Source organism: Barbus barbus, assembly GCF_936440315.1.
Source record: "Barbus barbus genome assembly, chromosome: 7".
Classification (NCBI taxonomy): Eukaryota; Metazoa; Chordata; class Actinopteri; order Cypriniformes; family Cyprinidae; genus Barbus; species Barbus barbus.
The window spans coordinates 875,001-900,000 of NC_136735.1; the positions used below are offsets into that span (position 1 = coordinate 875,001).

Below are 25,000 nucleotides of genomic sequence, written 5' to 3' on the forward strand. Positions count from 1 at the left end.
ACTGCAATCCACAATGGTACATCAGAAATGACATCATCTTACTCTGATGTCAATTGAGAGTGATCTTCTACGTAAAGTAGATTTTACTGATGTGATCAAAGACTTTGCTGCAAAGAAGTCCAGAAGACGCCACTTTTAACTATATGGTAAGACTCCATTCCATTTTTTTTTTGTTAAATGAGATGACATTGTGCATATAGTACATGCATCGTCAATCTGTTTGCCTGTTTCTCTCAGCTATGTTATTGTTTTAAATGATCATACTCTGAATTCTGCTGTTGTATGTCCTGCTTGTTTCAGCTGTGATCAATGTAATATTTTTATATACAGTTTTTGTTTTTGTGAATAGTTTTGATGTTTTTCAAAGGCAACTAAAACTCAGCTACTTTCATACTCATCTCTCTCACTCGCTCTCTGTGTTTTGATATTTTCTTGCAACTGAGAGCACTTGCTTTATTGCATTATAATTGCAGACAGCCCTTTATTGTATTATAATTGCATACTATCCTTGTCATTTTAATTGAGCTAGGCATGTTACATATTATTGATTTGTGGATTGCTACACTGTAAAAAGATGCAAGATGTTTGCCTTGTAAGATGTTTTACAAACAATGTTGTTTACAAATTAGACTAAATTATCCATTAAGGTTTCTATAACAATTCACTGTTTTTAATTCGTAAATATACATAAAATTGATAATGTGGTGACTTAACACATGCTTTTTTTCATACAGTAAAAAATACCTCAATGACAAAGTAATTTGTTGTTTCGGTTGCTGTGAAAATTTTTCTACATTTTACATTTGCTAAAATTTACTGCGAAGAAAAAAAAAACCTATTGTTGAGAGAGAAATGAAAGTCTAACTGCATGAAGTTTCCTTTTTTTTTTACTTTTTCAACTACTTATTTTTTACAGTGTACAATAGATATACTCTAAAATTGTTTAGATGTACTCATACATGTATGTGAGTCTATACTATATATTATCTGGATATGTATACAATCTGTAAAATATCAGCACTTGCACACTTATTTTTTTTAAGATTAATACATTTATGTTTACAAGTTACTGAAATTCTTTATGACTGCAACCTTATAATGATTTTGCATGTTTTCCAGTACATGTAAAATGTTGTTATTTTGAGATCATTTGAATTTTGTCATGATCACTGTGGTCATATAAATGATTCTATTTAGACTGAGCATAATTGTTATAGAGATACATAGCTCTATCATACATGTTGTGTGTAGTGTTTGTTGGGGGAAAATTACAGCACAAATCCCAATGCTGTGTATCAGTTGAGCTTTGCTGATATCTAGTGGAGAAAGTTAGGTACTGCACCTAAACAAAATCTCAAAGCTCATTTTTTTAAGATGTCAGCTCAAATTTGGAACATATAAAAACGTTGTCATAAACTAAAACCTCTATAGCATTTCTGTTTCACTTTAACTTTTTTCAGTTCCACAATGAACTGCCAAGGGTCTTCCTTAAAATGGGAAATGTAAAATTTTCTTCCTTATTTCTGTGCTCCAAAACTTCCAATTTTTAATCAAAGCTTTATTTGACATTGTTGTCCACTAAATACCTGTTATTTTTTTTTTACTGGCTCTCAGGGTTAAGGTCATTTGTAGAGTGAGTAGGGGCCCGGAAATGACTCAAGCCTAGGGGCCCCCACGATGCTAAGTCCTGCCCTGCGTGTGTGTGTGTGTGTGAGAGAGAGAGAGAGAGAGAGAGAGAATTTTGAATTTTCAAGCATCTTTATTTAACAAAAAATAATAATCACATCAAATCACATATCATAATTTTCACAATTTTTAAACCATTTTGTAAAAAGAGTGCAAAATGAAGTTCATTTTCAATAACGGCACACAAAGCTCCTCTATGACACCATATTCTTTCAAAAATATTTAAGGAAGCCATAGCTTTGTAATGGCCATTTTGGCTTTACCCAAAATAAAATTAAGCAACTGACATTCATTCTTTCTTTTTTGAACATATTTAAAGCCCAAAATAAAAGTCTGTACAGAAAACTTCTCATTAAAACAACTAAAAAGATTTTGCAAACCATCAAATAAAGGTTTAAGTCTTGAAAATACAAAAATGTATGAAAATCGGTCTCTCTCTGAAAACAAAAAGGACATTCATTGCTAACATCTGGATTCAAAGCAGAAATCAAAGCATTGCAGAATTCACCATTGTAGATCTCCAGCTCTTTTAGCTAACTGACAGAGCTAAACAATTAAAAATAAAACTGAAGTGGCCAATTTCAATCAAATTTATTGAAGATACTGTGGTATGTTTTTCTCTTGATCTTGATGATGATTGTATGACATGGCGTTTTCTCAGCTGCATTTCACCATTTTTTTTGTAATGTTATTTTACTGTACAACAGCATTATTACTTTGGAATATATATAATATTTTCTTCATGATTTTATAACGTAATATTACAACCCGAATTCCGGAAATGTTGGGACATTTTTTTAAATTTGAATAAAATGAAAACATAGAATTTCAAATCACATGAGCCAATATTTTATTCACAATAGAACATAGATAACATAAATGTTTAAACTGAGACATTTTAAAATTTTATGCACAAAATGAGCTCATTTCAAATGTGATGCCTGCTACAGGTCTCAAAATAGTTGGAACTGGTGCATGTTTACCATGGTGCAGCATCTCCTCTTCTTTTCTAAACAGTTTGAAGACATCTGGGCATCGAGGTTATGAGTTTCTGGAGTTTTGGTGTTGGAATTTGATCCCATTCTTCCCTGATATATGTTTCCAGCTGCTGAAGAGTTTGTGGATGTCTTTGACATATTTTTCGTTCAATGATGAGCCAAATGTTCTCTATAGGTGAAAGATCTGGACTGCAGGCAGGCCTATTCAGCACCCGGACTCTTCTACTACGAAGCCATGCTGTTGTAATAGCTGCAGTATGTGGTTTTGCATTGTCCTGCTGAAATACACATCATCTGGAGGGGAGCATATGTTGCTCTAAAACTTTTATATACCTTACAACATTCATAGTGCCTTCTAAAACATGCAAGCTGCCCATACTGTATGTACTTATGCACACCCATACCATCAGAGATGCTGGCTTTTGAACTGAACGCTGATAACATGCTCGAAGGTCTCCCTCCTCTTTAGCCCGGAGGACACGGCGTCTGTGATTTCCAACAAGAATGTCAAATTTGGACTCATCTGACCACAGAACACTTTTCCACTTTGAAACAGTCCATTTTAAATGAGCCTTGCCCCACAGGACACGATGGCGCTTCTGGACCATGTTCACACATGGCTTCCTTTTTGCGTGATAGAGCTTTAGTTGGCATCTGCAGATGGCACGGCGGATTGTGTTTACCGACAGTGGATTCTGGAAGTATTCCTGGGCCCATTTAGTAATGTCAATGGCAGAATCATGCAGATGAGTGATGCAGTGTTGTCTGAGGGCCCGGAGACCATGGGCATCCAACAAAGGGCTTCGGCCTTGTCCCTTACACACAGAGATGTCTCCAGTTTCTCTGAATCTTTTGATGATGTTATGCACTGTAGATGATGAGATTTGCAAAGCCTTTGCTATTTGACATTGAGGAACATTGTTTTTAAAGTATTCCACAATCTTTTTACAGATTGGAGAGCCTCGGCCCATCTTTACTTCTGAGAGACTCTGCCTCTCTAAGACATCCCTTTTATAGCTAATCATGTTACAGACCTGATGTCAATTAACTTAATTAATTGCTAGATGTTCTCCCAGCTGAATCTTTTCAAAATTTCTCATGTGATTTGAAAGTCTTTTAGTTTACATTTTACTCAAATTTAAAAAGTGTCCCAACATTTCCAGAATTCTGGTTGTAACAATAATTCTCAAACCAGAACCTGATCCTGAGTCTCTGCTGACATTCAAGAGAAAAACAACAAAAGGTCATAAAGAGAAGGAACAAACCTGCAGGAATGAAATCATCATCATCATTTCCATTATTCCCATCCCGATCATCATCATTCCCATCCTTTTCATCATTCTCATCATCTTCCTTCTCCTCATGACTCTGCTATTGTTGCTCTGCGGTGGTTTCTTCTCCTCTGCTCTCTATCAGGTTCCTGCAGTCCACCAATTTGACGGAGCATATCTTCAGCTGGGTCTGCAGCATCTGCGGTTCTCCAGGGTTTACAGTCAGTGATACATTTAGTAAGAACTAGATAGTATGATTAAAAATAAAACATTAATTCACAGAACAATCAGTCCATATTAGCAGCTAAAGATGAAGAGGTGTTCAAACCTCTCGGTTCAGTTTGTCTCCTCTTTCTCTCAGCTTTGCCTCCAGTGAAGCCACCTCTTTCTTCAGCTGACAGATTTATGTGATGAAATCCTCAATATCCAGCATGGACAGATCAGTTCCTACTGATTTACAGCAGATCACATCCATCTGCACTTTCATCATCAACATCTGAACACAAACACATAATGATTACTAAAAGACATTTATAATGCTCTGATAAAACTCAAAATGACAGCAGAACTACACAGAATGGAGCTGTTAATACAGAAAATCACTTAATATATATAGTAAGATGATGAAATCCTTGATAATAATCAGAAATGTTTCTTGAGCAGCAAATCAGCATATCAGACTGATTTCATGTGACACTGAAGACTGGTTTAATAATGCTGAAAATTCAGCTTCGATCACAGAAATAAATTACATTTTAACAGATATTCACATAGAAAACAGCTGTTTTAAATTGTAATAATATTTGAAATTTCTATATGAAATTGGAATATTGGCCTATATGAAATTGCAATAGTAATGTTTAATAAAACATATTTTTCTGTATTTTGGGTCAATTATTATGCAGCCTTGATAAGCAGAAGAGACTTCTTGCAGAAACATTAAAAAATCTTCATTATTCCAAACGTTTTACAACCAGTGTGTGTATGAATGTATTGAGCAGCAGCTCTTTGTATTCCGTTTTTGAGACGGGAATATCTTAAAACATACAGTAGAGATGTAAAATATTCACAGCTGAATATTTCTCACACCAGGGTATTTAGGAACATAAAAAAAACACCTTTGAACATTTTCACTGTCATTGCCCTAAAAACAAAAACCACACAGCTGACCTATAGCGGGGCATGTTGTCACAGCCGTAACTGCTGCTTAATGAAGCAGACCAGAAAAAAACACTTTCTAGAGTTACAAAAAAGTCACCTTCCACAATTTATGCAATTAAAATGTGTCTAATTTAATTACTTTTTACACAAAAACAATTCATTAAATGACAACAGTGGAGAAAATAACAAAAACACTGAAATGCTGTTGATGGTAATGAACTGCAGAAACTGTATAAGCAAAGAGAAAGTGTGTGTAACTACGAAAGACAAAAAGAGAGCAGAAAGAATGACGCCTCTCGAGTCACTGTTACAGAAGAGTCCAGAAACGAGTCCTGCTGTGTTTTATTTGCAGGTCTCTGGAGCAGCGTAACCGCAGGAGAGCCAGGCGAGACGGCAGCCGTCCTTCTCCTGTGTGTCGGCTATTCGCTCTGAGTCTCGGTCTGCTGTTGCTGGATCCACAGAGCGTTCAGTCGCTTCGCCGCTAGAGTTTGAACTGCTGGGAACAACCGAACCGTCCGTAACCAACCCCGGTTCATTTGGGTTGAGAGGGAAGATCCCGCAGGCTCTGAATGCTGTGGTGATGTTGTCCGGTGTGGCTGCCAGCGGCAGCGCGGAACCTACGATTCCCGGGACGTGATGGATGGTGATGCTCCTCCCCGGACTGCCCAGCATCCAGCTGTCGACGGCCGCGTTGACGCTCTTCTTAAACGGGCCGTAAAGCGTGCGCTCCAGGTGCTGGGAGCAGTGCGGCGGGAAGCACAGTGACACCACGCCGTTGGCTTTGGCAAAGTTGAGGCCCTCGATGGACAGGTGTGCAGCGTGGCTGTCCAGCAGCAGCAGGCAGGGTCTGTCCGCGACGCATTCGGTCTGTCGCGTGAAATGCTGCAGGTAGTCGAGGAACTGCTCCTCCCTCATCCAGCCGCTCAGATGGGCTCCGCCGGAGCTTCCTGCGGGCGCACCGCTGAGGAAATGCTCCCTGAACTGCACCCGCGGGAACACAAAATAGGGCGGCATCACACGACCGGCGGCAGAGACGACGCAGGCAATGCTCACGAGGGGTCCACGGTCCGAAGACATTTGTTTCAGACCTCTCCTGGCCAGCACTCGATCCGGCCGCTGGGCCGTAGTGATTCCCATCTCCTCCATGATCCACATGTCCTCGGGTCTGAAACTGTGTCGCTCCATCAGAGCCTTCAGCTTACTGTAAAACACCTCAACGTGACTCCTGCTGAAGACGCTCACTGGACTCGCCGGCTCTGGCATCCTGATGGACAGCAGTGGGTGTCTCTTTAGGAAACTAGCGAACCAGTCGGCGCTAGCCTGTTTGTTCTCCCTCCAGGAGGGCGGCGTTTGGAGCTGGTGGCTCTTGGCCAGCTGGTAGGCCAGTTTGCGGATCACTCGCGGCGGGAGTGCGTAATAAACGTTGGATGCGAGTAAAACGTAGGCGACGAGTTCGGCCTCCAGCTCGGGGCTGAAGACCTGCCGCGCACCGATGAAGCCCACGGCGCAGCTGGGGTGCTCCGCACTTCCCTCTACCTCCTCGCGGGGGATTTTGGTGCAGTAGCGGGCCAGCGTGCGGTAGTTGATGCCGAACTCTTCGGCTGCACCGCGGATGGTTTTCTTGAAGACCAGCACCTGCCGCACGGCCTTCAGCATGGTGTCAGGAGCCGTACTCGCACGGTTGGTCTTCCTTTTGTACGTCCTCACCATGATAGCACTGAAAAAGGAACAAAGGATTCATAATTTACATAAATGAACACATATACAGTTAGGTCCATATAATATATTTGGACACAGACACAATTTTTATAATTTTAGCTGTTGACCAAAACATATTCAAGTTACAGTTAATTAAATATGAGAATATGGGCTTAAAGTGCAGACCCTGAGCTTTAATTTGAGGTTATTCGCATCACAATTGGAGGAAAGGTTATGAAATTACAGCTCTTTAAAGCCCGGTACACACCAAGCCGACAGTCGGCCGTCGGGTAGTCTCAGCCTCAGACGTCACGCCCACGGAACGTTGGCTAAACCTCTGATGCATATGGCACACTTTTCTAAAAACACTTCAGGAATGTCGAAGTCGTCATCTGACTGGTTTAATTAGTCAGAATTTCCAGGAGATGCGAGTGTTGCGTTTATTTTCGGTCTGCCGGGAAACAAAGATGCAGTGGAGCCAAACCCCCTCACGAAAGAAGAAAGCTGTCGTGTTTACAAATGTGACGACGAATGCTTATCAGGGTCAACTAAATGCTGGATTTTCAAAAGTATGTGAAATATTTAAAGTTCACAGCATTGAATCTTTAAAATACATCAGAGAGTTTCACACACCAGTCTGTTATTGTAGCGCCATTTCCACACCCTGAAACGTGATGCTAAACAAAACAAACTATGATTGGTTGTTTGACATGTCGGTCAAACGGCCTCATGGGCGGGCCTTGGCCAATGAATGCGGCCATCTATTCCAGACCTTCAGCCGTCAGTCTGAAGGTCTGGCTACGCGAGACTAGCCGTCAGGGAGCGTCCGTCGGGGTAGTTTGTTTGGTGTGTTCCACTCGTCGGCTCGCGTCAGCAGTAGTTGGTCGGGCCGTTGCGGACGTCGGTGAGTGAGAGAACTCTGACTGGATGTTCAGTTTAGCGAAGGAGTCCGTGCAGGAGAATTAAAGGGAAAGTGATGAAAACGGGGAAGTAAATGAAGGCGGCACAGACAATAGGCGTTTTTTTGATGTGACATGATCTTGCCCAAGCATTCAAATATGCAAATGTTTTCATAACAACATGAGCTTACTGATATTCAAAATGGTAAGCAAGCGCTGCTTCGTTTACGTTTCGTATATCTGTGTTTATCTCGTGTATCTTTGTTTTTCGGTTTCTCCGTTTGAATAGCGAAAAGGCCTATTTACTATTGATAGCTGCTGAAATCGAACGCTAACTCCTCTCACGCAGGCGCAGAATGCACGTTAAGTTTGCAGGCGGCTGAAGTCTGCGCGGTGTGTTCACGTGCAGCTTTTTTGTCCGACGTGAGGTGACAACACCGTCGACTTTCGTCACCGCTAGATCTTGGAAGTCGGCTCGGTGTGTACCAGGCTTAATATGTACCTGCCCATTTTTCAAGGGACCATAGGTAATTGGAGAGACAGATCCCCATTGAGGACCCCGCCACTTAGACAGCCATCGGAAAAGACCACTGGAACCAGCTGAGCCCATTCAACCTGACTTGCTGCAGTTTGGAACTGAACTGCTGGTTTGTTTGGCCAGAGGAGAATTGGCCCCCCGACTGAGTCTGGTTTCTCCCAAGGTTTTTTTCTCTATTCTGTCACCGATGGAGTTTTGGTTCCTTGCCGCTGTCGCCTCTGGCTTGCTTAGTTGGGGACGCTTCATTTCCAGCGATATCGCCGACCTTATTGCAAAGACACTATTCAAACTTATTGACACTTTATTTTCCTTTTGTTTTTTTTTTGTTTTTTTGATATTGTGCAGTGCTTTGACACAATTTGCATTGTAAAAAGCGCTATATAAGTAAAGGTGACTTGACTTGACTTGGACAGTTGACTCAAAAGCCATTTCATGAATAATGAATGAATGAATGAGACATTTATATCACGCTTTCATTGTGTATTGCTGTATACCCAAATCACTTTACAATCATATGGGGATCTCTCTTCAACCACCACAATTTCATGGACAGATGTGGGCTATTCCTACGTTATTTCTACAACAATAAAGCAGGTAAAAGGTCTGGAGTTGATTCTAAGTGTGCCATTTGCATTTGGAAGCTGTTGCTGTGAACCACATCATGCGGTCAAAGGAGCTCTCCATCAGGGTTGCCATGTTTTCACAAGAAAATCCACCCAATTGCTACTCTAAACTAGCCCAATTTCAAGGGGGTCCCCAGGTAAAAGTTGCGTTCTGGGGGGTGAAATACATGTTTTTTTTATGGGGTTCCACTGGTTAAATTCGCATTTTAGGGGCTAAATATCACATTATCGGGGTCGCTTAAACCCACGAAAATGAAAAACAACCCATGGCAACAGTGTTGAAGTAGCCCAATTCTACAGGAAAACAACAGACTTGGCAACACAGACAAACAAAAACTAATAAAAACATCAATGATGCAAAAATGACACTACTCACACCTCTCAATTTTATATTGTAGGTCAAGTGATAATGAGATGCAATTAGATAAAAAAAACTTTTAATGGAATTCTTTAGCTCACCGTTTACAATCTGTGGTGGTTTATCAGCAACGCTACCAATAATAGCAATATTTAGGCCAGAATGAGGCTTTTTGAATGTATTGTGATCAGGGTTTGAAATTAACACCCGCCAACCTGCCAAATGCGGGTTAAAAATCAGCTGTGGTGGGTAACGCTGTCAAATCACTAGCCAATTTGGCGGGTTACTTTTCGTAAATTATGTTCACTAATTAATTTCTTGGGCAAATTCATTTAAGCCAAATCTGTGCAGATTTAACACAAATACTGAAACTGAGTCATCATGATGTATTAAATGCAGCCTAATTGTGCAGCGTCTGCACATATCTAGCTTACTTGAACATATCCAACAAATAAAGGCACTGCAGGCTAGGCATGTAACGATTTACTCAACTCACGAGTCGATTCACAATTTTTTCTTTTCAACAAAATGAGATTTAAGACAAATTATAAATTAAACGTGTCCTTTTATTATTGCTTGGACAAAATGCTGAATGATTCTTTGTGAAATTTAAATATAGCACTATAATAGTATACTAATATAGCACTTGCATATTGGTCTTTTGTTGGTTTTGATTGCTTCTATTGTCCTCATTTGTAAGTCGCTTTGGATAAAAGCCTCTGCTAAATAACGAAATGTAAATGTAAATAACAAAACTAAATTGAAATTTTAAAACAAAACCCAAATCAAATAAATAAGTAACCAACAAAGAAATATCTTCATATAAACAAAATAAGGCTTTGTCTGTGCTCTTTCTGTTTAAAATTAGAGGCAACCACTGCAATTTAATCATGATCCAAACAAAGATGCTGCATACATGCAACATAAGCACTTTTTAATCTAGGGTAAACGTACCTATAGCTCACCAAAATCTACATTGAGACATTTTCAGTGCACAAGATATTGGTTTCAGTATAAAAAGTTATGTTAAAATAAAATATTTACTTTTACATTAAATGACAAAAGCATTTTAATTAAGATATACATCGTTAAATTCAAAAAGTCTGGTGGTGCTTAATGGGTACATTAATGGGTCCTTTAAACACACCACTGTTCCCATTAAGCTCACATCATGTTTTATTAAAAATTCTTGTTTAAGGAAAATTTTTAAAGAATAATTGTAAAAAATATTTTTTTGAAAGTACAAAGTCAATCACAAAAAAACAGGTATATAGTAACAAACATATCAATTGGTTAAGACATCAAATAGGATAATAAATATATTTTTCTTTTTATAATCTGATCTCAAAAGGGTACGTTTACCCTAAATTAGATTGTATAATTTTTAAATCTGACGCAAAAACAGAATAGTCTGACTTCAGTATTGTGAAACTACTTTATACATAAAAAATATCTGCATGAAACAGAAACAGCAGATGAGCTGAATGAGACGCATATTGACTCTCTGCCAGTAGGTGGCGATTTGAGCGTTTCCTTGGATTCCGCTGTAAACAAAGTAGCGCTGCACTTATGATCGTTAATATGCATAGGGCTGCACGATTCTTGCTAAAATGTGAATCACAATTTTTCTCCATGGGAATTGAGATCACGATTCTCTTACACGATTCTCATTTTTCAACCAAAATGTAAAAAAAAAACCACAGGACATTCAGTATAATAAAGTGCTGGAGTAACAAAAAATTGTCTCTTTTCTTTATTTTAGACCCCTTAAAGTGAATAATTTTAAAGCTTTAAGTTGTTGAACATAAGAGAACATTAACAATATTAAACATTCACACGGGGCGTCGGCGTCAACACCTCTCGTTTGCTTTGAATGGAGTGACATCAAGCATTGCCGAACTGAATTGTGGATCCCTCGCGTCGCTTCACTGGCGTTGCATGCGGCAGAAGTTGAAAACTTGTCAACTTTTCAAGCGCCAACGCAGGCGTCAGCCAATCAGATCGCCTTATGCAAATACCCTAGCGCAGACGCTAGCCAATCCCGTTCATGCAGCACCAGAAAAGTATATGATTGGCTGTTATCACTCTGACGGCGCGTCAGCACCAAGCTTCAGACACGCCCTCTGTCAAGCGTTGATGCCGACGCCCCGTTGAAGCAGCGCTGCGCTGTGTTTTGTTACTGTGTGAGTGACCAATAACGTGAATGCAGCATGATCTGAATGCAGGGAAATACACGGAAGTGAATCGCCATCATTTAGAAATGAGATCGCATTTATGTATGAATCGAGATCGTGATTTTTTTCCGATTAATCTTGCAGCCCTAATATGCATTATACAAAGGCAAGATGAAAATAAAAAAATACCATCTAAACTTTTGTAAAGACAGTAAGTTCCCCTCAGACATATACTCTTATAAACTCCTACCCCTAATTGAATCATGATTTGTTTAGCATCTCAACTGATTTGAATTGTCACATATTTTAATCGATGTTAAACCGGCTCGCGGTTAATGGTTACAACCCTACTGTGGGCATGCTTGTTTTCTTTGCATCGAAGCAATAACAAAGAGTCCAAAAATGACTGAAGACTCACACCGTGTCAACACCAGACGCGAGCGGCGCAACAAAATACAATAGAACCATTATAATCAGTGATGCTGTCTACACTGGATGCGGAGCGACACGACAAATCCCCCACAGAAAACTGATGCCTTGCACTATTTATGACGTACTGACACAAAGTTCAAATGATTTGCAATGGTCACTTTGTTACATCCACTGTGGACAGCTTTTTTTTTGTTGTTGTTGTTGTTTTTTTGCAAGTACACGTTATGAATGGCCGGTAAGTTAAAAGTTTATTAGCCAAATTGGCTGGTGAGTGAAAAAGTTAAACTGAAACCTTGAATGTGATCGTCCATCATAAAGGAATAAAACGTCTTCTTTTCTTTAATATAGGATACTTATCAGCTGAGAATGATAATTTAATAAAATAATGATCATTGCTCATATTAAGATTCAATAGGAATAAAATTTACTATAAAAAATAGCGTTATTGACCTCAATCTCATGACATCCCACATGAAAAAACTACTATAGTAATTTACAGTAAATACTATAGTGTTTTTCAACCATGCTATAATAAAGTGAATTATACGGTATATATTATAGTATTTAGAACACTTTGTTAATGAGCGCCACAGCATACTGTAGCATTAACTATAGAGAACTGATAAACTGTAATAAATACTGTAGTATACTTTAGTCTTTACTACAGTAAACAGTAGTGTATTGTAGTATTATATACCCTATAGTTGTAGACAATGTGGTACAGTATTGGGTAAAGTAATTTGTTTATATTACTACGTTGTTATATTACTATATAATATAACAATTGTTCTATTACCAAAGCAACTATAGAATTACCACAAATTAATTCAGATACTTTACTATGGTATAGTTCAAAAACACTATGGTATTTACTATAAGCTACTATAGTATTTTTTCATGTGAAATATGATAATGTAAGTATCTGTCAATCATGTTAAATTAAAGATAAAATAAATATTTTTATATGAAATAAAATATTAAAATTCTCAAAAAGAGAAATTCACTGGACTTAAAAAACACTTTCATACCTAAAAGTTTCTTATTATTTCCAACAGTGTCGGATTGGAACTGTCGAGAGAACTCCAGTGCGCATGCGCGGATGAGCATCATCACACGACACCATTGAGACACCACAGCACTGTAAACACACTCAGAAGACAGCATGCAGTAGTAGAGAAGAACAGGAGTCTGACCTTTCTTTGTGAGCAGCTCCTCTGCGTCCGTCACGACGATGAAGAGATCTCCAGCCAACCCTCAGAGTGCCCAGGTGACCCGGTCTTCTCTCCACTTAACAGACACAATGAAAACCAGTTGAACTGAGTCCGCAGAGGACTTAACCTATGACCTAACTATAACTAGTCCACAGCAGAGGACTTAACCTGTGACCTAATTATAACCAGTCCACAGCAGAGGACTTAACCTGCGACCTAACTATAACCAGTCCACAGCAGAGGACTTAACCTGTGACCTAACTATAACTAGTCCACAGCAGAGGACTTAACCAGCGACCTAATTATAACCAGTCCACAGCAGAGGACTTAACCTGCGACCTAACTATAACCAGTCCACAGCAGAGGACTTAACCTGCGACCTAACTATAACTAGTCCACAGCAGAGGACTTAACCTGCGACCTAACTATAACCAGTCCACAGCAGAGGACTTAACCTGCGACCTAACTATAACCAGTCCACAGCAGAGGACTTAACCTGCGACCTAACTATAACCAGTCCACAGCAGAGGACTTAACCTGCGACCTAACTATAACCAGTCCACAGCAGAGGACTTAACCTGCGACCTAACTATAACCAGTCCACAGCAGAGGACTTAACCTGCGACCTAACTATAACCAGTCCACAGCAGAGGACTTAACCTGCGACCTAACTATAACCAGTCCACAGCAGAGGACTTAACCTGTGACCTAACTATAACCAGTTCACAGCAGAGGACTTAACCTGCGACCTAACTATAACCAGTCCACAGCAGAGGACTTAACCTGCGACCTAACTATAACCAGTCCACAGCAGAGGACTTAACCTGCGACCTAACTATAACCAGTCCACAGCAGAGGACTTAACCTGCGACCTAACTATAACCATTCCACAGCAGAGGACTTAACCTGCGACCTAACTATAACCAGTCCACAGCAGAGGACTTAACCTGCGACCTAATTATAACCAGTCCACAGCAGAGGACTTAACCTGTGACCTAACTATAACCAGTCCACAGCAGAGGACTTAACCTGTGACCTAACTATAACCAGTCCACAGCAGAGGACTTAACCTGCGACCTAACTATAACCAGTCCACAGCAGAGGACTTAACCTGCGACCTAACTATAACCAGTCCACAGCAGAGGACTTAACCTGTGACCTAACTATAACCAGTCCACAGCAGAGGACTTAACCTGTGACCTAATTATAACCAGTCCACAGCAGAGGACTTAACCTGTGACCTAACTATAACCAGTCCACAGCAGAGGACTTAACCTGTGACCTAACTATAACCAGTCCACAGCAGAGGACTTAACCTGCGACCTAACTATAACCAGTCCACAGCAGAGGACTTAACCTGCGACCTAACTATAACCAGTCCACAGCAGAGGACTTAACCTGCGACCTAACTATAACCAGTCCACAGCAGAGGACTTAACCTGCGACCTAACTATAACCAGTCCACAGCAGAGGACTTAACCTGCGACCTAACTATAACCAGTCCACAGCAGAGGACTTAACCTGCGACCTAACTATAACCAGTCCACAGCAGAGGACTTAACCTGTGACCTAACTATAACCAGTCCACAGCAGAGGACTTAACCTGTGACCTAACTATAACCAGTCCACAGCAGAGGACTTAACCTGTGACCTAACTATAACCAGTCCACAGCAGGAAGTCAAAAAGACGATAAAGGAACATAACGTTTAAGTTAAGTATGTTTAAATAAAACGACCGCAAAACACGACATCTCTGGTAATTTCATAAGTGAACATGATTAGGTGAAAGGGTAAATTATCATGTGTGGATGGAAATACCTGTCTTAGGTACCAAATTCAACCTTTCAGTTAAAATATACCTTCTTCACGCAGTTTATTTTGTCTAAATGTATGTCAGTGTGATATTATATTGTATCTGTTACCCAACTGATTACATGTATCAATAAATATGAACATAATATAATTTATAGAGGGCAGAATTCACACAAGTGTCCTCATTTAAGAGCCGAGTGTTTAAACACAACATCCAAAAGATGTGCCAGGGAAACACGTTTGTTTATTAGTTTGGACTCAGATCCTCTCAGTTTCTGTCCATGTGACGACTAGCCCCGGTCTGGTGTACAGTAGCGTCTCCTTCTTCTAACACATTTACTTCAGTCGCGGATTTAATAAGTTTATGTGAGAAACTAAACGTGTTCTCCGCAGAAACCGTCCAAGACAAAACAGCGAGATGCCACGAGAAAAAGCCTCGTTTAATGACATTAAAGCACTACAGAGGGAAAGACATCAAGCAAACAGAGCAAAATAAAGAGATAAAACAGAGAGCACACGCACCAGCGGAGCGATGAAGCCGTGACTCTTCCGCGAGGGATCAGGCGGCCACAGCGCCCTCTGCTGCCCCGGAGGAAGCGATTCTCGCCGGGCGCCACTCACTCCCAGCCCGCTGCAGACTTCCAGCATCACCCTCACATCTGCACAAACTAAAAACACAAGTAGAAACACGAAGTCTGCACGCATCTATATCTCCAGTGCTTCTTCAAATTAAAATAACGTATAAGCACCAGTGTTGGGCTAGTTACTCAAAGAATACTCATTACTTTTCAAAAGCAATATTGTTACTTTACTTATTACTTTCTGGCAACAGTAATTAGTTACAGTAGTTACATTACTAGTAATGTAACTAGTAGAATGTAACTAACAACATATTTCTGGCTCATCATTTGACCAAAATGCACATCGGATCTCAGTCAGAAGTGATTATAAACACTCAGCAGTGATTAACAGAGACATTCAAGCAGAAGTGCTGTATTCATCTCATTCAGTGTCATGTGTAGCTTCATTGTAATTTCTCCATTACCCATATACGATTATATTTCATTATGTATTTAATCAAATCACACAAGTTTGTAAGAAACTGATTAATGTTCCAAAACGATGTTTAATGATAGTAATATAATGTACTGATCAGAGGGATGTAATGCCAGAGTAAAGTAAAGCCACAAAATCTAACATTTTCCTGACAAAATCAATATAATGCAATATTTGTATCTGCTGAATGAAGCTTTTCTATATTCCAGGCTTCATCACATGCATGTGTGAGTCCTGAACATTATGAACAAATCTAGGAATTATTTGATTGTTGGATTTTAAATCAGCGGGGTTGAGGCATCAACAGTAACTAACTAAGCTGTTTTATGGACAGTAACTGTAATATTATTACTGAAATCTTATTAGTAATTAGTTATACTAGTTACTGCAAAAAGTAATATTATTACAGTAGGCCTAACTAAGTTAGTAACTAGTTACTGCCCAACACTGATAAGCACATAAATATGATGAACTGTGTTGATACAATATCAGTCAAAAATATGTCCATTAACCTTTTCAATTAACCTAAGACCCCATGTCAATATTTGTGTGTGTGTGTGTGTGTGTGTGTATATATACATATAGACATAATATCTTTAGGGCTGCCACTAACGACTATTTTTATTTCGATTAATCTAACAACAAATTTTTCGATTAATCAATTGATCTAAATGACTAATTTCCCACCAAAAAGTGACAGCTGTGCTCTTTTCAGCAGAAGTGATAGTCTGCTAACTAAGTGTTTTGTATGAGCAGGTGTGCTTATGCTCTTGTAAACTAACTATATTATTAAATATGGAACATGAATATCATAAATGATTGTTAAAAATAAGAAATATATATTTCCATATGTGTGTATATACTGCATGAGTAAATATATATTTAATATATTTTAACACATGCAGTACCATATCTTTATCAATATATTATAAAGTGTATTACTGAATATAAAATTACATATATTGTGTTATATAAATAAATATATTGTCACATATTTTTCGATATAAGAAAGCGGCATTTCCTTATTCAATACATTGTAATATATTTCTTTGATGACTTCAGCTCAGAGCTGTTCAGCAGTAAACAGACTGTTAGTTGCAGTAAGTTTGGTCAGAGGTGCGCGTGACGCTGTGTTTGTGAGGCTGTTCAGAGGTTGAATACACTCGTGGTTAATGTGTAATCTGAGAGCAGAATAAAGCTGTTTCTCCTCGTCGCCAGTGTTTCTATAGTCTGAGCGTCCCGGAGCAGAAACCATGAGCTACAGTCTGTTCTTCTCCGCTGAAACATGGGCTCTGCTCATTCTGTTTGTGGCACTTCTGTTCACGTAAGTGACCTGTGACACTCTGTTAAACTGAATAATTAGTTCTAGTTCTGGAATCTCAATAGAAATTAATAAATAATAAATGAAAAAGTCAGTAAGTAATGAGTTTGAAGAATTACAGTCATCATGTGAAATTCTTCTGCTGAATGTCTAACAGTTTACAGCACAAAGCATTCAGAAGCTAAATCTGTTGCTCTTAATGTCCTAACATCTGTCTGAGAACAGTCTAAACAGCTGCTATTCATACATTTCCAGATATGGATCCTGGCCTCACAGTTTCTTCAAGAAGCTGGGCATCCCGGGTCCTAAACCTCTTCCATTTTTTGGAACGATGCTGGAATATAAGAAGGTGAGTTTTTAGTTTTAAAGCACATACAGCATGAATCCATTATCATGATAAACTGACCTTTGGACACATTTGAACATTAATAATCTCTTGGTCCATCTCATCTCATAGAGCACATTTGAAGATCTACTTGTGCTATTAAATTAATCTAACGTAAACCTGGGTGTCTTTGGACTCTATGGATTTTACTCTAAACGTGAACACATCTGTCTCTGCACTTTCAGGGGTTTCATCATTTTGATCTGGAGTGTTTCAAGAAGTATGGACGAGTCTGGGGGTGAGTGTTAGACTAACGGATGAAACCTCACAGATCAGTCTCAAAGAATCAGATCAGAACATCTGGCACAAAAGAAACAGAACTGATTCAGATGTGAACATCAGTTTGAAATGAAATGACAAACATACTTGAAGGTTTAACATATGTATGAGGTCAGTGACAAGCTTTATAAGACCTGTAATGAAGAATCAGAGCTGACGATGATGATCATCATTATGAAATACTGAACATGTCAATCATAGAAAGTCATAACTAAAGATTCTTCTGAATTTAGTGTTAAAGGGCACCAATTATGGAAAATCCATAATGACATATATCAGGGCCTTAAGAGCCTTCATTTTCTCCCAACATCTGAGCCACTGAGGACGCAGTGGATTACTTCTGTTTTTGAAAGTAATACGCCTCAAAATCCACCTAAATACATATGTCTGCGCAAATCATTTTACTCCAGACTGCTTTGTGAATGTCATGTCATTATAGTGCTTAGCTAATATTTGTATGCATACGTTATAGCAGTATTTTAATTGATCAGCACCACGCTGTCCGTTCAGTGGCGCTAGCAAACACGTCCTCCTTGCACTGTCGAGTCTGTCGTACTGTTTCATCTCATTTTCGGTGTGTTTGGCTTCCCATATGTACGGCTGAGCACTGGTTCTCAGTCACGTTGCTTCTACCTACCGTTACCTACTATTGCTGTAGGTATGCAAAGCATCGATGTAAACCCTATGCTCTCTTCTGGTGACGGGGGTGGGAATATGCAGCTCATTTGCATTTAAAGTGACACATACCAAAACAGCTCTTTTGTAGACACTCCTCTAAAATGACATTTTCCAGATGTTATAATAAATCTGGTATTTTGAGCTGAAACTTCAGACACATTCTAGGCACACCAAAGACCAATATTGCATCTTGTAAAAAGGGGCATAATATATGCCCTTTAATATTGTTTGTGTTTCTCACAGATTCTATGATGCGAGGCAGCCTGTTCTGTGCATCATGGACCAATCCATCATCAAAACCATCCTGGTTAAAGAATGCTACTCTCTCTTCACCAACAGAAGGGTAAAATCATCATTCAATCCTAATTCGGATATGAAATCAGCCAAATAATGATTTGATGTACTGAGAACGTAGAAATGTCATTTATTTCACAAAATGTGTTTTGAAATATGACAGAGGCAATAAATGGACATGGTGATGGTCAAAAAATGAGATGTTAGAGTTTGTGTTTGTGTTGTGGTTTAATCTGGGTTTGTCCTCTGAACCGGCAGGACTTCCGTCTGAACGGGCCGATGTACGACGCCTTGTTCATCGTTGAAGACGACGACTGGAGGAGGATCCGCAGCGTCCTCTCGCCCTCCTTCACCAGCGGGAGGTTAAAGGAGGTCTCTTCCATTTGATGCCACAGATAAACCTTCAGCCATCTTAGAGAGAAACCCAGACTGGAGCTGAACTGAGCAAATGATTCACATTATGCTCTATTCTATTATCTTTATCTGTAGCCTTCTCACATTATGATAGTCCTCTACCATTTAATATTGCTAGTAATTACATGAAAGCAGTAATTTAGTTAAAATACTGGCAAGATTTCAGCTCAAGATGTCTCATTTGAGCTACAGAGTCATTCATGCTGAGCTGCACAGAGCAAATGATTCACGTTAGGATTTATTGTTGCCTTATCTTCTCTTTATCTGTGTCATTCTCATGCTAACAAGTGTTATAGCTGTAGTTAATATCTCTTAACTGAAGCAGAACTTGAAGGCAGTGATACTATGCTGCAGTATAAACACAAGAATTCAGTTCAAGATGTAAAATGACTCATTTGAACTACAGGGCAATTCATGCTGAGGAGGATGTGCGTGTTTGATTCACTTCAAGTTTGTATTAAAATATCATTGTTAGCTGTGTGTGATGAAGATGGTTTGAGATGATGATGATGATGATATACTGCCGTTTCTCACTATAGATGTTTGGCATCATGAAGACTCACTCTCACATTCTGGTTGATAATCTGGGGAAAACAGCGACGCGAGGAGAAGCCGTGGATATTAAAGAGTGAGACACACACACAAGAGTCTATAATATCACATATGGCCTCTTGCTATCTGAATAGTATCACTATAGTCACCAGAGCAAAGGTGTTCAAATGCCTCACCAATAAGCTTTTATATAAACTCCCAGTGTCACGCACTTGTAGAAGAGAAGCTCACGAAAAAACGATGGTAGTCCAATATAACATTTAATAATGATGAAGATGAAGATAACTCCAATACAACAGCGAGGGACAGAGAGGTGAGGATGGTTAACTAATAAAGGCACAATAAGGGAAAACTAGGTCAAACAGGGAAGAATGACACACACGGTGACACCCAGACTGATAATTATATTTATGGAGAACATTCACTGTTTATAGAGAATATAGGTTATATGTTTATTGGATGATGATGATAATAGTTTTCTCTTGTCTGCATGTGTTCAGGTTCTTCGGGGCGTACAGTATGGATGTGGTGACCAGCACTGCGTTCAGCGTCGACATCGACTCCCTCAACAACCCCAAAGACCCATTTGTCACCAACATCAAGAAAATGCTGAAGTTTGACTTCGTGAGCCCTCTGTTCCTGATTGTCGGTAAACATCTCGACTAGTCCTGTCAGTTCAACACTCTTCAGCATAGAACATTTTGTGACCCTTTTTTGTTTTTCACCAGCTTTATTTCCTTTCATCACCCCCGTCCTGGAAAAAATGGATTTAGCCTTTTTCCCAATATCTGTGACCGATTTCTTCTATGCTGCCCTACAGAAGATAAAGTCTGAAAGAGTGGCCACTGACCAAAAGAAGGTACGACAAACGCTTCACAAGAACAACGCAAGGCATGCAAGAACTGATAAGTGGCTTTAGATAAAGCAGAAGCGTCTGCCAAATGCATGAACGTAAATATAATCGCATGCACCTTCCTGTAGAAGCGAGTGGACTTACTGCAGCTGATGGTTGACTCTCAGACAGCAGGGAAAACGGAGCACACAGACAAAGGTGAAGCATCTCAGATAGTAGAGTAACATCTTGTATACTCTAAAAAATGCTGGGTAAAATATGGACAAACCCAGTGGTTGGGTTAAACATTTAACGCAACTGTTGGTTGAAAACAACCCAGCATGTGTTCTGTCTAATACTTACCCAGCATTGGGTTGTATGTAACCCAGCATTTTTTAGAGTGTACTGTATTTGAAGGCATGTTCCTCTCACCGTGCCGCATGCAGGTCTGAGCGACCACGAGATCCTCTCGCAGTCCATGACCTTCATCTTCGCCGGGTATGAGACCACCAGCAGCACTCTGTCCTTCTTCTTCTACAATCTGGCAACCAACCCAGAGGCCATGAAGAAACTGCAGGAGGAGATCAACGAGACCTTCCCTAACAAGGTAGAGCTCAAAGAACTGAGTGAATCTGTAAGAGTGAAGAGTTTGAAACGTTAACCTCTGAATTGTGTTGAAGGCTCCGGTGGACTATGAAGGCGTCATGAACATGGACTACCTGGATGCGGCGCTGAACGAGTCTCTCCGGCTGTTCCCCGTCGCTGGTCGACTCGAGCGGGTCTGTAAGAAGACGGTGGAAATCAATGGCCTCCTCATCCCGAAAGATGTGGTGGTGATGATCCCGACATATGTCCTCCACAGAGACCCAGATTACTGGAGCGACCCGGAGAGCTTCAAACCTGAGAGGTCAGTCATTAACCACAGAACACAGCACTGTAGTGAGCCTGAACACTAAACACTAAAACCCAACATCTCAGTGGCTCTTCAGAGTAACTGCTTGTGTTAATGCTTCTGCCTCATTCTCAGGTTCACTAAAGGCAACAAGGAGTCGATCGACCCCTACATGTACATGCCCTTCGGTCTGGGGCCCAGGAACTGCATCGGGATGAGGTTTGCTCAGGTGACCATGAAGCTGGCCATCGTGGAGATCCTGCAGACATTCGACATCTCTGTGTGTGACGAGACTCAGGTGAGCAGACGGATCCTCCACATGGTCCCACAGGAGGTTCCTTCGGTCATGCTGACCTTCTCTTGCTCTTCACAGGTTCCTCTAGAGCTTGGCATCGGTGGTTTCCTGGTTCCCAAGAACCCCATCAAACTCCAGTTCAAGCCTCGGAAAGTTTCCCTCTCAGAAGACAGTTGTAACAACAACAAATCGTAAAGCAGGTCATGTGCTGCATGCTTCTCTTTCAGTCTGTGGAGAAGGTTTAATTGGTCTTTTAAAATGAATTAGTCTTCAGTGAAGAGGAAGATTCTCTGGGCCCTTGGACTCGGACTGAGAGCTTCAGTAACTTTACTTGTAGTGAATGTCAGATTCTGCTGTCGTCTGGGACTTTCTGAGAGTGGAAACAATGATGCCATGAGATTCAAATTTAGAGGTTTTACTTTGTGACAATTGAGAGAACATGTTAGATGAGGTTAATCTTTAAAGAAATGATATGGAAATATGAAATAAAATGCATCAAATCAGTCAAAGTCTGCAGATATGTATCTGACGTGTGTGATGTCTGTGACTGACTGTATTTACTATACAACACAACCTTACGTTATGGCACACCACACTGAGTTGCTTGAAATGTGGCTTGGTTTAAAGATACTCTGGTGCCTGTTTAAACAATCATGCAGAGTTTAAATAATAATTCAGTGTATGGAGAGAAAATATACTGTTTAATCACTGAATATTTGATTCAATCTTTTTGTCAACTTGTTTTCATTTTGACTGGAAACACCACAACTGTGACTTTGTGCCATTTTGTACAAGATAAAACATTTAAAAACAAATTTCTGTGATGAACAGTTTATGCAAAATTTCCACAAATTATTCACAAATGATGCTTATTTTCACTTAAAAACCGAGGTTCATAAACTCAGATCAGTGAGGCCTACGATGAGTCAGTTCCAAAAGAAATACAGAAGTTGTGCTAATTGAAAGAAAACAAGTTGACAAAAAGATGTAATCCAGTATTTGGTGATAATATAGCAATCAGGGAGATTTACAAGATACATTTTGTAGGCCTGTTATTCTGGACCAGGAGCACTACACTACAACCAAAATGTGGGGGGAAAATCCCCCCCCCCCCCCAATACAAATGCTGTCCAAAAATGTTTTGGGAAGTTGATATAGCCTCAGTATATCTTAGTCCAATATGATAATATGAAGTGGCATTTTCAGGAAAAAGAAAACCTGAACAAGTCCACTGAGCTATGAAGGTAAGTATCTTTCTGCAATGACGTGATGTGTGGGTCTGACCTCTGAGACGTATATACAACTCCATTGCTATCAGTGAGCGATAGATGCCAATAGCATGATGATTTTCCAGGAAAGATCAACACCAGCATCACTGAAAGCACACTCATTTGAACTAACAAGACTTGAGCAACACCTTGAATATGTCATATTCTGATTCATTCACATACTTGAGGTTAAAGAAATGAAATGCAGTAAATCAGCTCAGTGAGCACGGAGGTACGTCTCTATCTGGAGGTGCAAACGGACATTACAGACTCTAGAATAGAGCGTCTGAGTCTGCATCCAAACAGCACAATCACCACACACACATATTCAGCTCTAAATACTACAGCAGTGGACCAGGTGCTGCTCTTTCACAGCCATCTCATCTCACTGCTGCCCAGAACAATCAGTTAATCACAGATCTTAAAAGATTCATGTGATTTGTCTTTGTGGTGAGATGGATGAGTTCAGAAACCAGCAAACAGAACCAACCCAGCAGTGATTGTGAGTTTGTTCAGAGGTCAGTGTGATGCTGTGGGAGGGTTTGTGAGGCTCTCCTCCATTGGTTATTGTGTAATCTGCGAGCAGAATAGGGCGGCAGTGTTTCTATAGTCTGACAAACCGTGAGCTACGGTCTATTGTTCTCCGCTGAAACATGGGCTCTGCTCATGATGTTTGTGGCACTTCTGTATATATAAGATTAGTTCTAGTTGTATCTTCATAAAGATCCATACACTTGATTAAAAAAAAATCATCTAAAATCTGAATAAATAATCTCTCCATTGATGTATGGTTTGTTATGATCGGACAATATTTGGCTGAGATACAACTATTAGAAAATCTGGAATCTGAGGGAGCAAAAAAATCAAAATATTGAGAAAATCTCCTTTAAAGTTGTTCAAATGAAGTTCTTAGCAATGCATATTACTAATCAAAAATGAAGTGTTGATATATTTACGGTAGGAAATGTACTAAATATCTTGATGGAACATGATCTTAATATCCTAATGATTTTTGTCATAAAAGAGAAATGTATAATTTTGATCCATACAATGTATTGTTGGCTATTGCTACAGATATACCTGTGTTACTCATGACTGCTTTTGTGCTGCAGAGACACATATTAACATGCATATCTAGTCCATACAAATATCCATTTTTACAATTTGTATATAGAAAGGTGAGTTGTGTGTTGGAGCAAACACAGCATGAGTTTGACTGACCTGTGATGAGCTCCTCGGGTCTGCTTCAGCTTCGTCTCCTGCGCTCTCAGTCTCTTATATGACTCTTTACAAAATCCACATCACAATTTCGATTTCAAGAAGTATGGACGAGTCTGGGGGTGAGTGAAAGACTAACGGATGAAGCTATGAAAGAATCAGAACATCTGGTACACAAACCGAAATGATTCAATAACAATGAAATGATAAACGTGTTTGAAACTGTGTTTATGAGAGCTTATGAGGGTCGTGATGAATCACCTCACTGAAAGTGAATCATTTATACAACTCTGGTGAAGTCATGATTAGAATTAACAGATGAGAAGCAGAAATCATTTTTCTGAAATTAAAAGAAATAAATCTTTTGAATATTTTTTTTTTCTCACAGATTCTATGATGCGAGGCAGCCTGTTCTGTGCATCATGGACCAATCCATCATCAAAAGCATCCTGGTTAAAGAATGCTACTCTCTCTTCACCAACAGAAGGGTAAAATCATCATTCAATCCTAATTCTGATATGAAATCAGCCAAATACTGATTTGATGTACTGAGAACGTAGAGCGATGGACCGTGCTGATGGCCAAAAGAAGGAAAGGTTATATTTGAAGAAAATGCAATAGTTTTGCAAGCAATTCTTTTCAGTTACCATGTCCA

General features: G+C 39.7%; 2 protein-coding genes across 3 annotated transcripts; one reads left to right on the top strand and one right to left on the bottom strand.

The window, feature by feature from the left end:
• Positions 1 to 1,743: 1,743 nt before the first annotated feature.
• On the bottom strand, positions 1,744 to 15,432 carry LOC306872799 (uncharacterized protein). Of its 2 annotated transcripts, XR_013784432.1 has the most exons (4): positions 15,384 to 15,432; positions 13,032 to 13,125; positions 4,284 to 6,833; positions 1,744 to 4,199 (listed from the first exon to the last, which is right to left on the bottom strand). XR_013784432.1 is itself a non-coding variant. In XM_079421644.1 (2 exons), the coding sequence occupies exon 2, from the start codon at positions 6,824 to 6,826 to the stop codon at positions 5,459 to 5,461; it is 1,368 nt and encodes a 455-aa protein (XP_079277770.1). In that variant the 5' UTR covers positions 6,827 to 6,833; positions 13,032 to 13,149; the 3' UTR covers positions 4,649 to 5,458. The 2 variants fall into 2 exon arrangements, 1 of the variants encoding a protein (XP_079277770.1); XM_079421644.1 differs by lacking the exons at positions 1,744 to 4,199; positions 15,384 to 15,432 and having other exon boundaries at positions 4,649 to 6,833; positions 13,032 to 13,149.
• Positions 15,433 to 17,113: 1,681 nt separating this feature from the next.
• On the top strand, positions 17,114 to 22,362 carry LOC306872800 (cytochrome P450 3A30-like). Its single transcript, XM_079421645.1, has 13 exons — positions 17,114 to 17,241; positions 17,494 to 17,587; positions 17,809 to 17,861; positions 18,824 to 18,923; positions 19,133 to 19,246; positions 19,828 to 19,916; positions 20,341 to 20,489; positions 20,569 to 20,699; positions 20,822 to 20,891; positions 21,119 to 21,279; positions 21,353 to 21,579; positions 21,700 to 21,862; positions 21,938 to 22,362. Exons 1-13 carry the CDS (start codon positions 17,171 to 17,173, stop codon positions 22,052 to 22,054), a joined length of 1,539 nt encoding a protein of 512 aa, XP_079277771.1. The 5' UTR covers positions 17,114 to 17,170; the 3' UTR covers positions 22,055 to 22,362.
• The last annotated feature ends 2,638 nt before the right edge of the window (positions 22,363 to 25,000 follow it).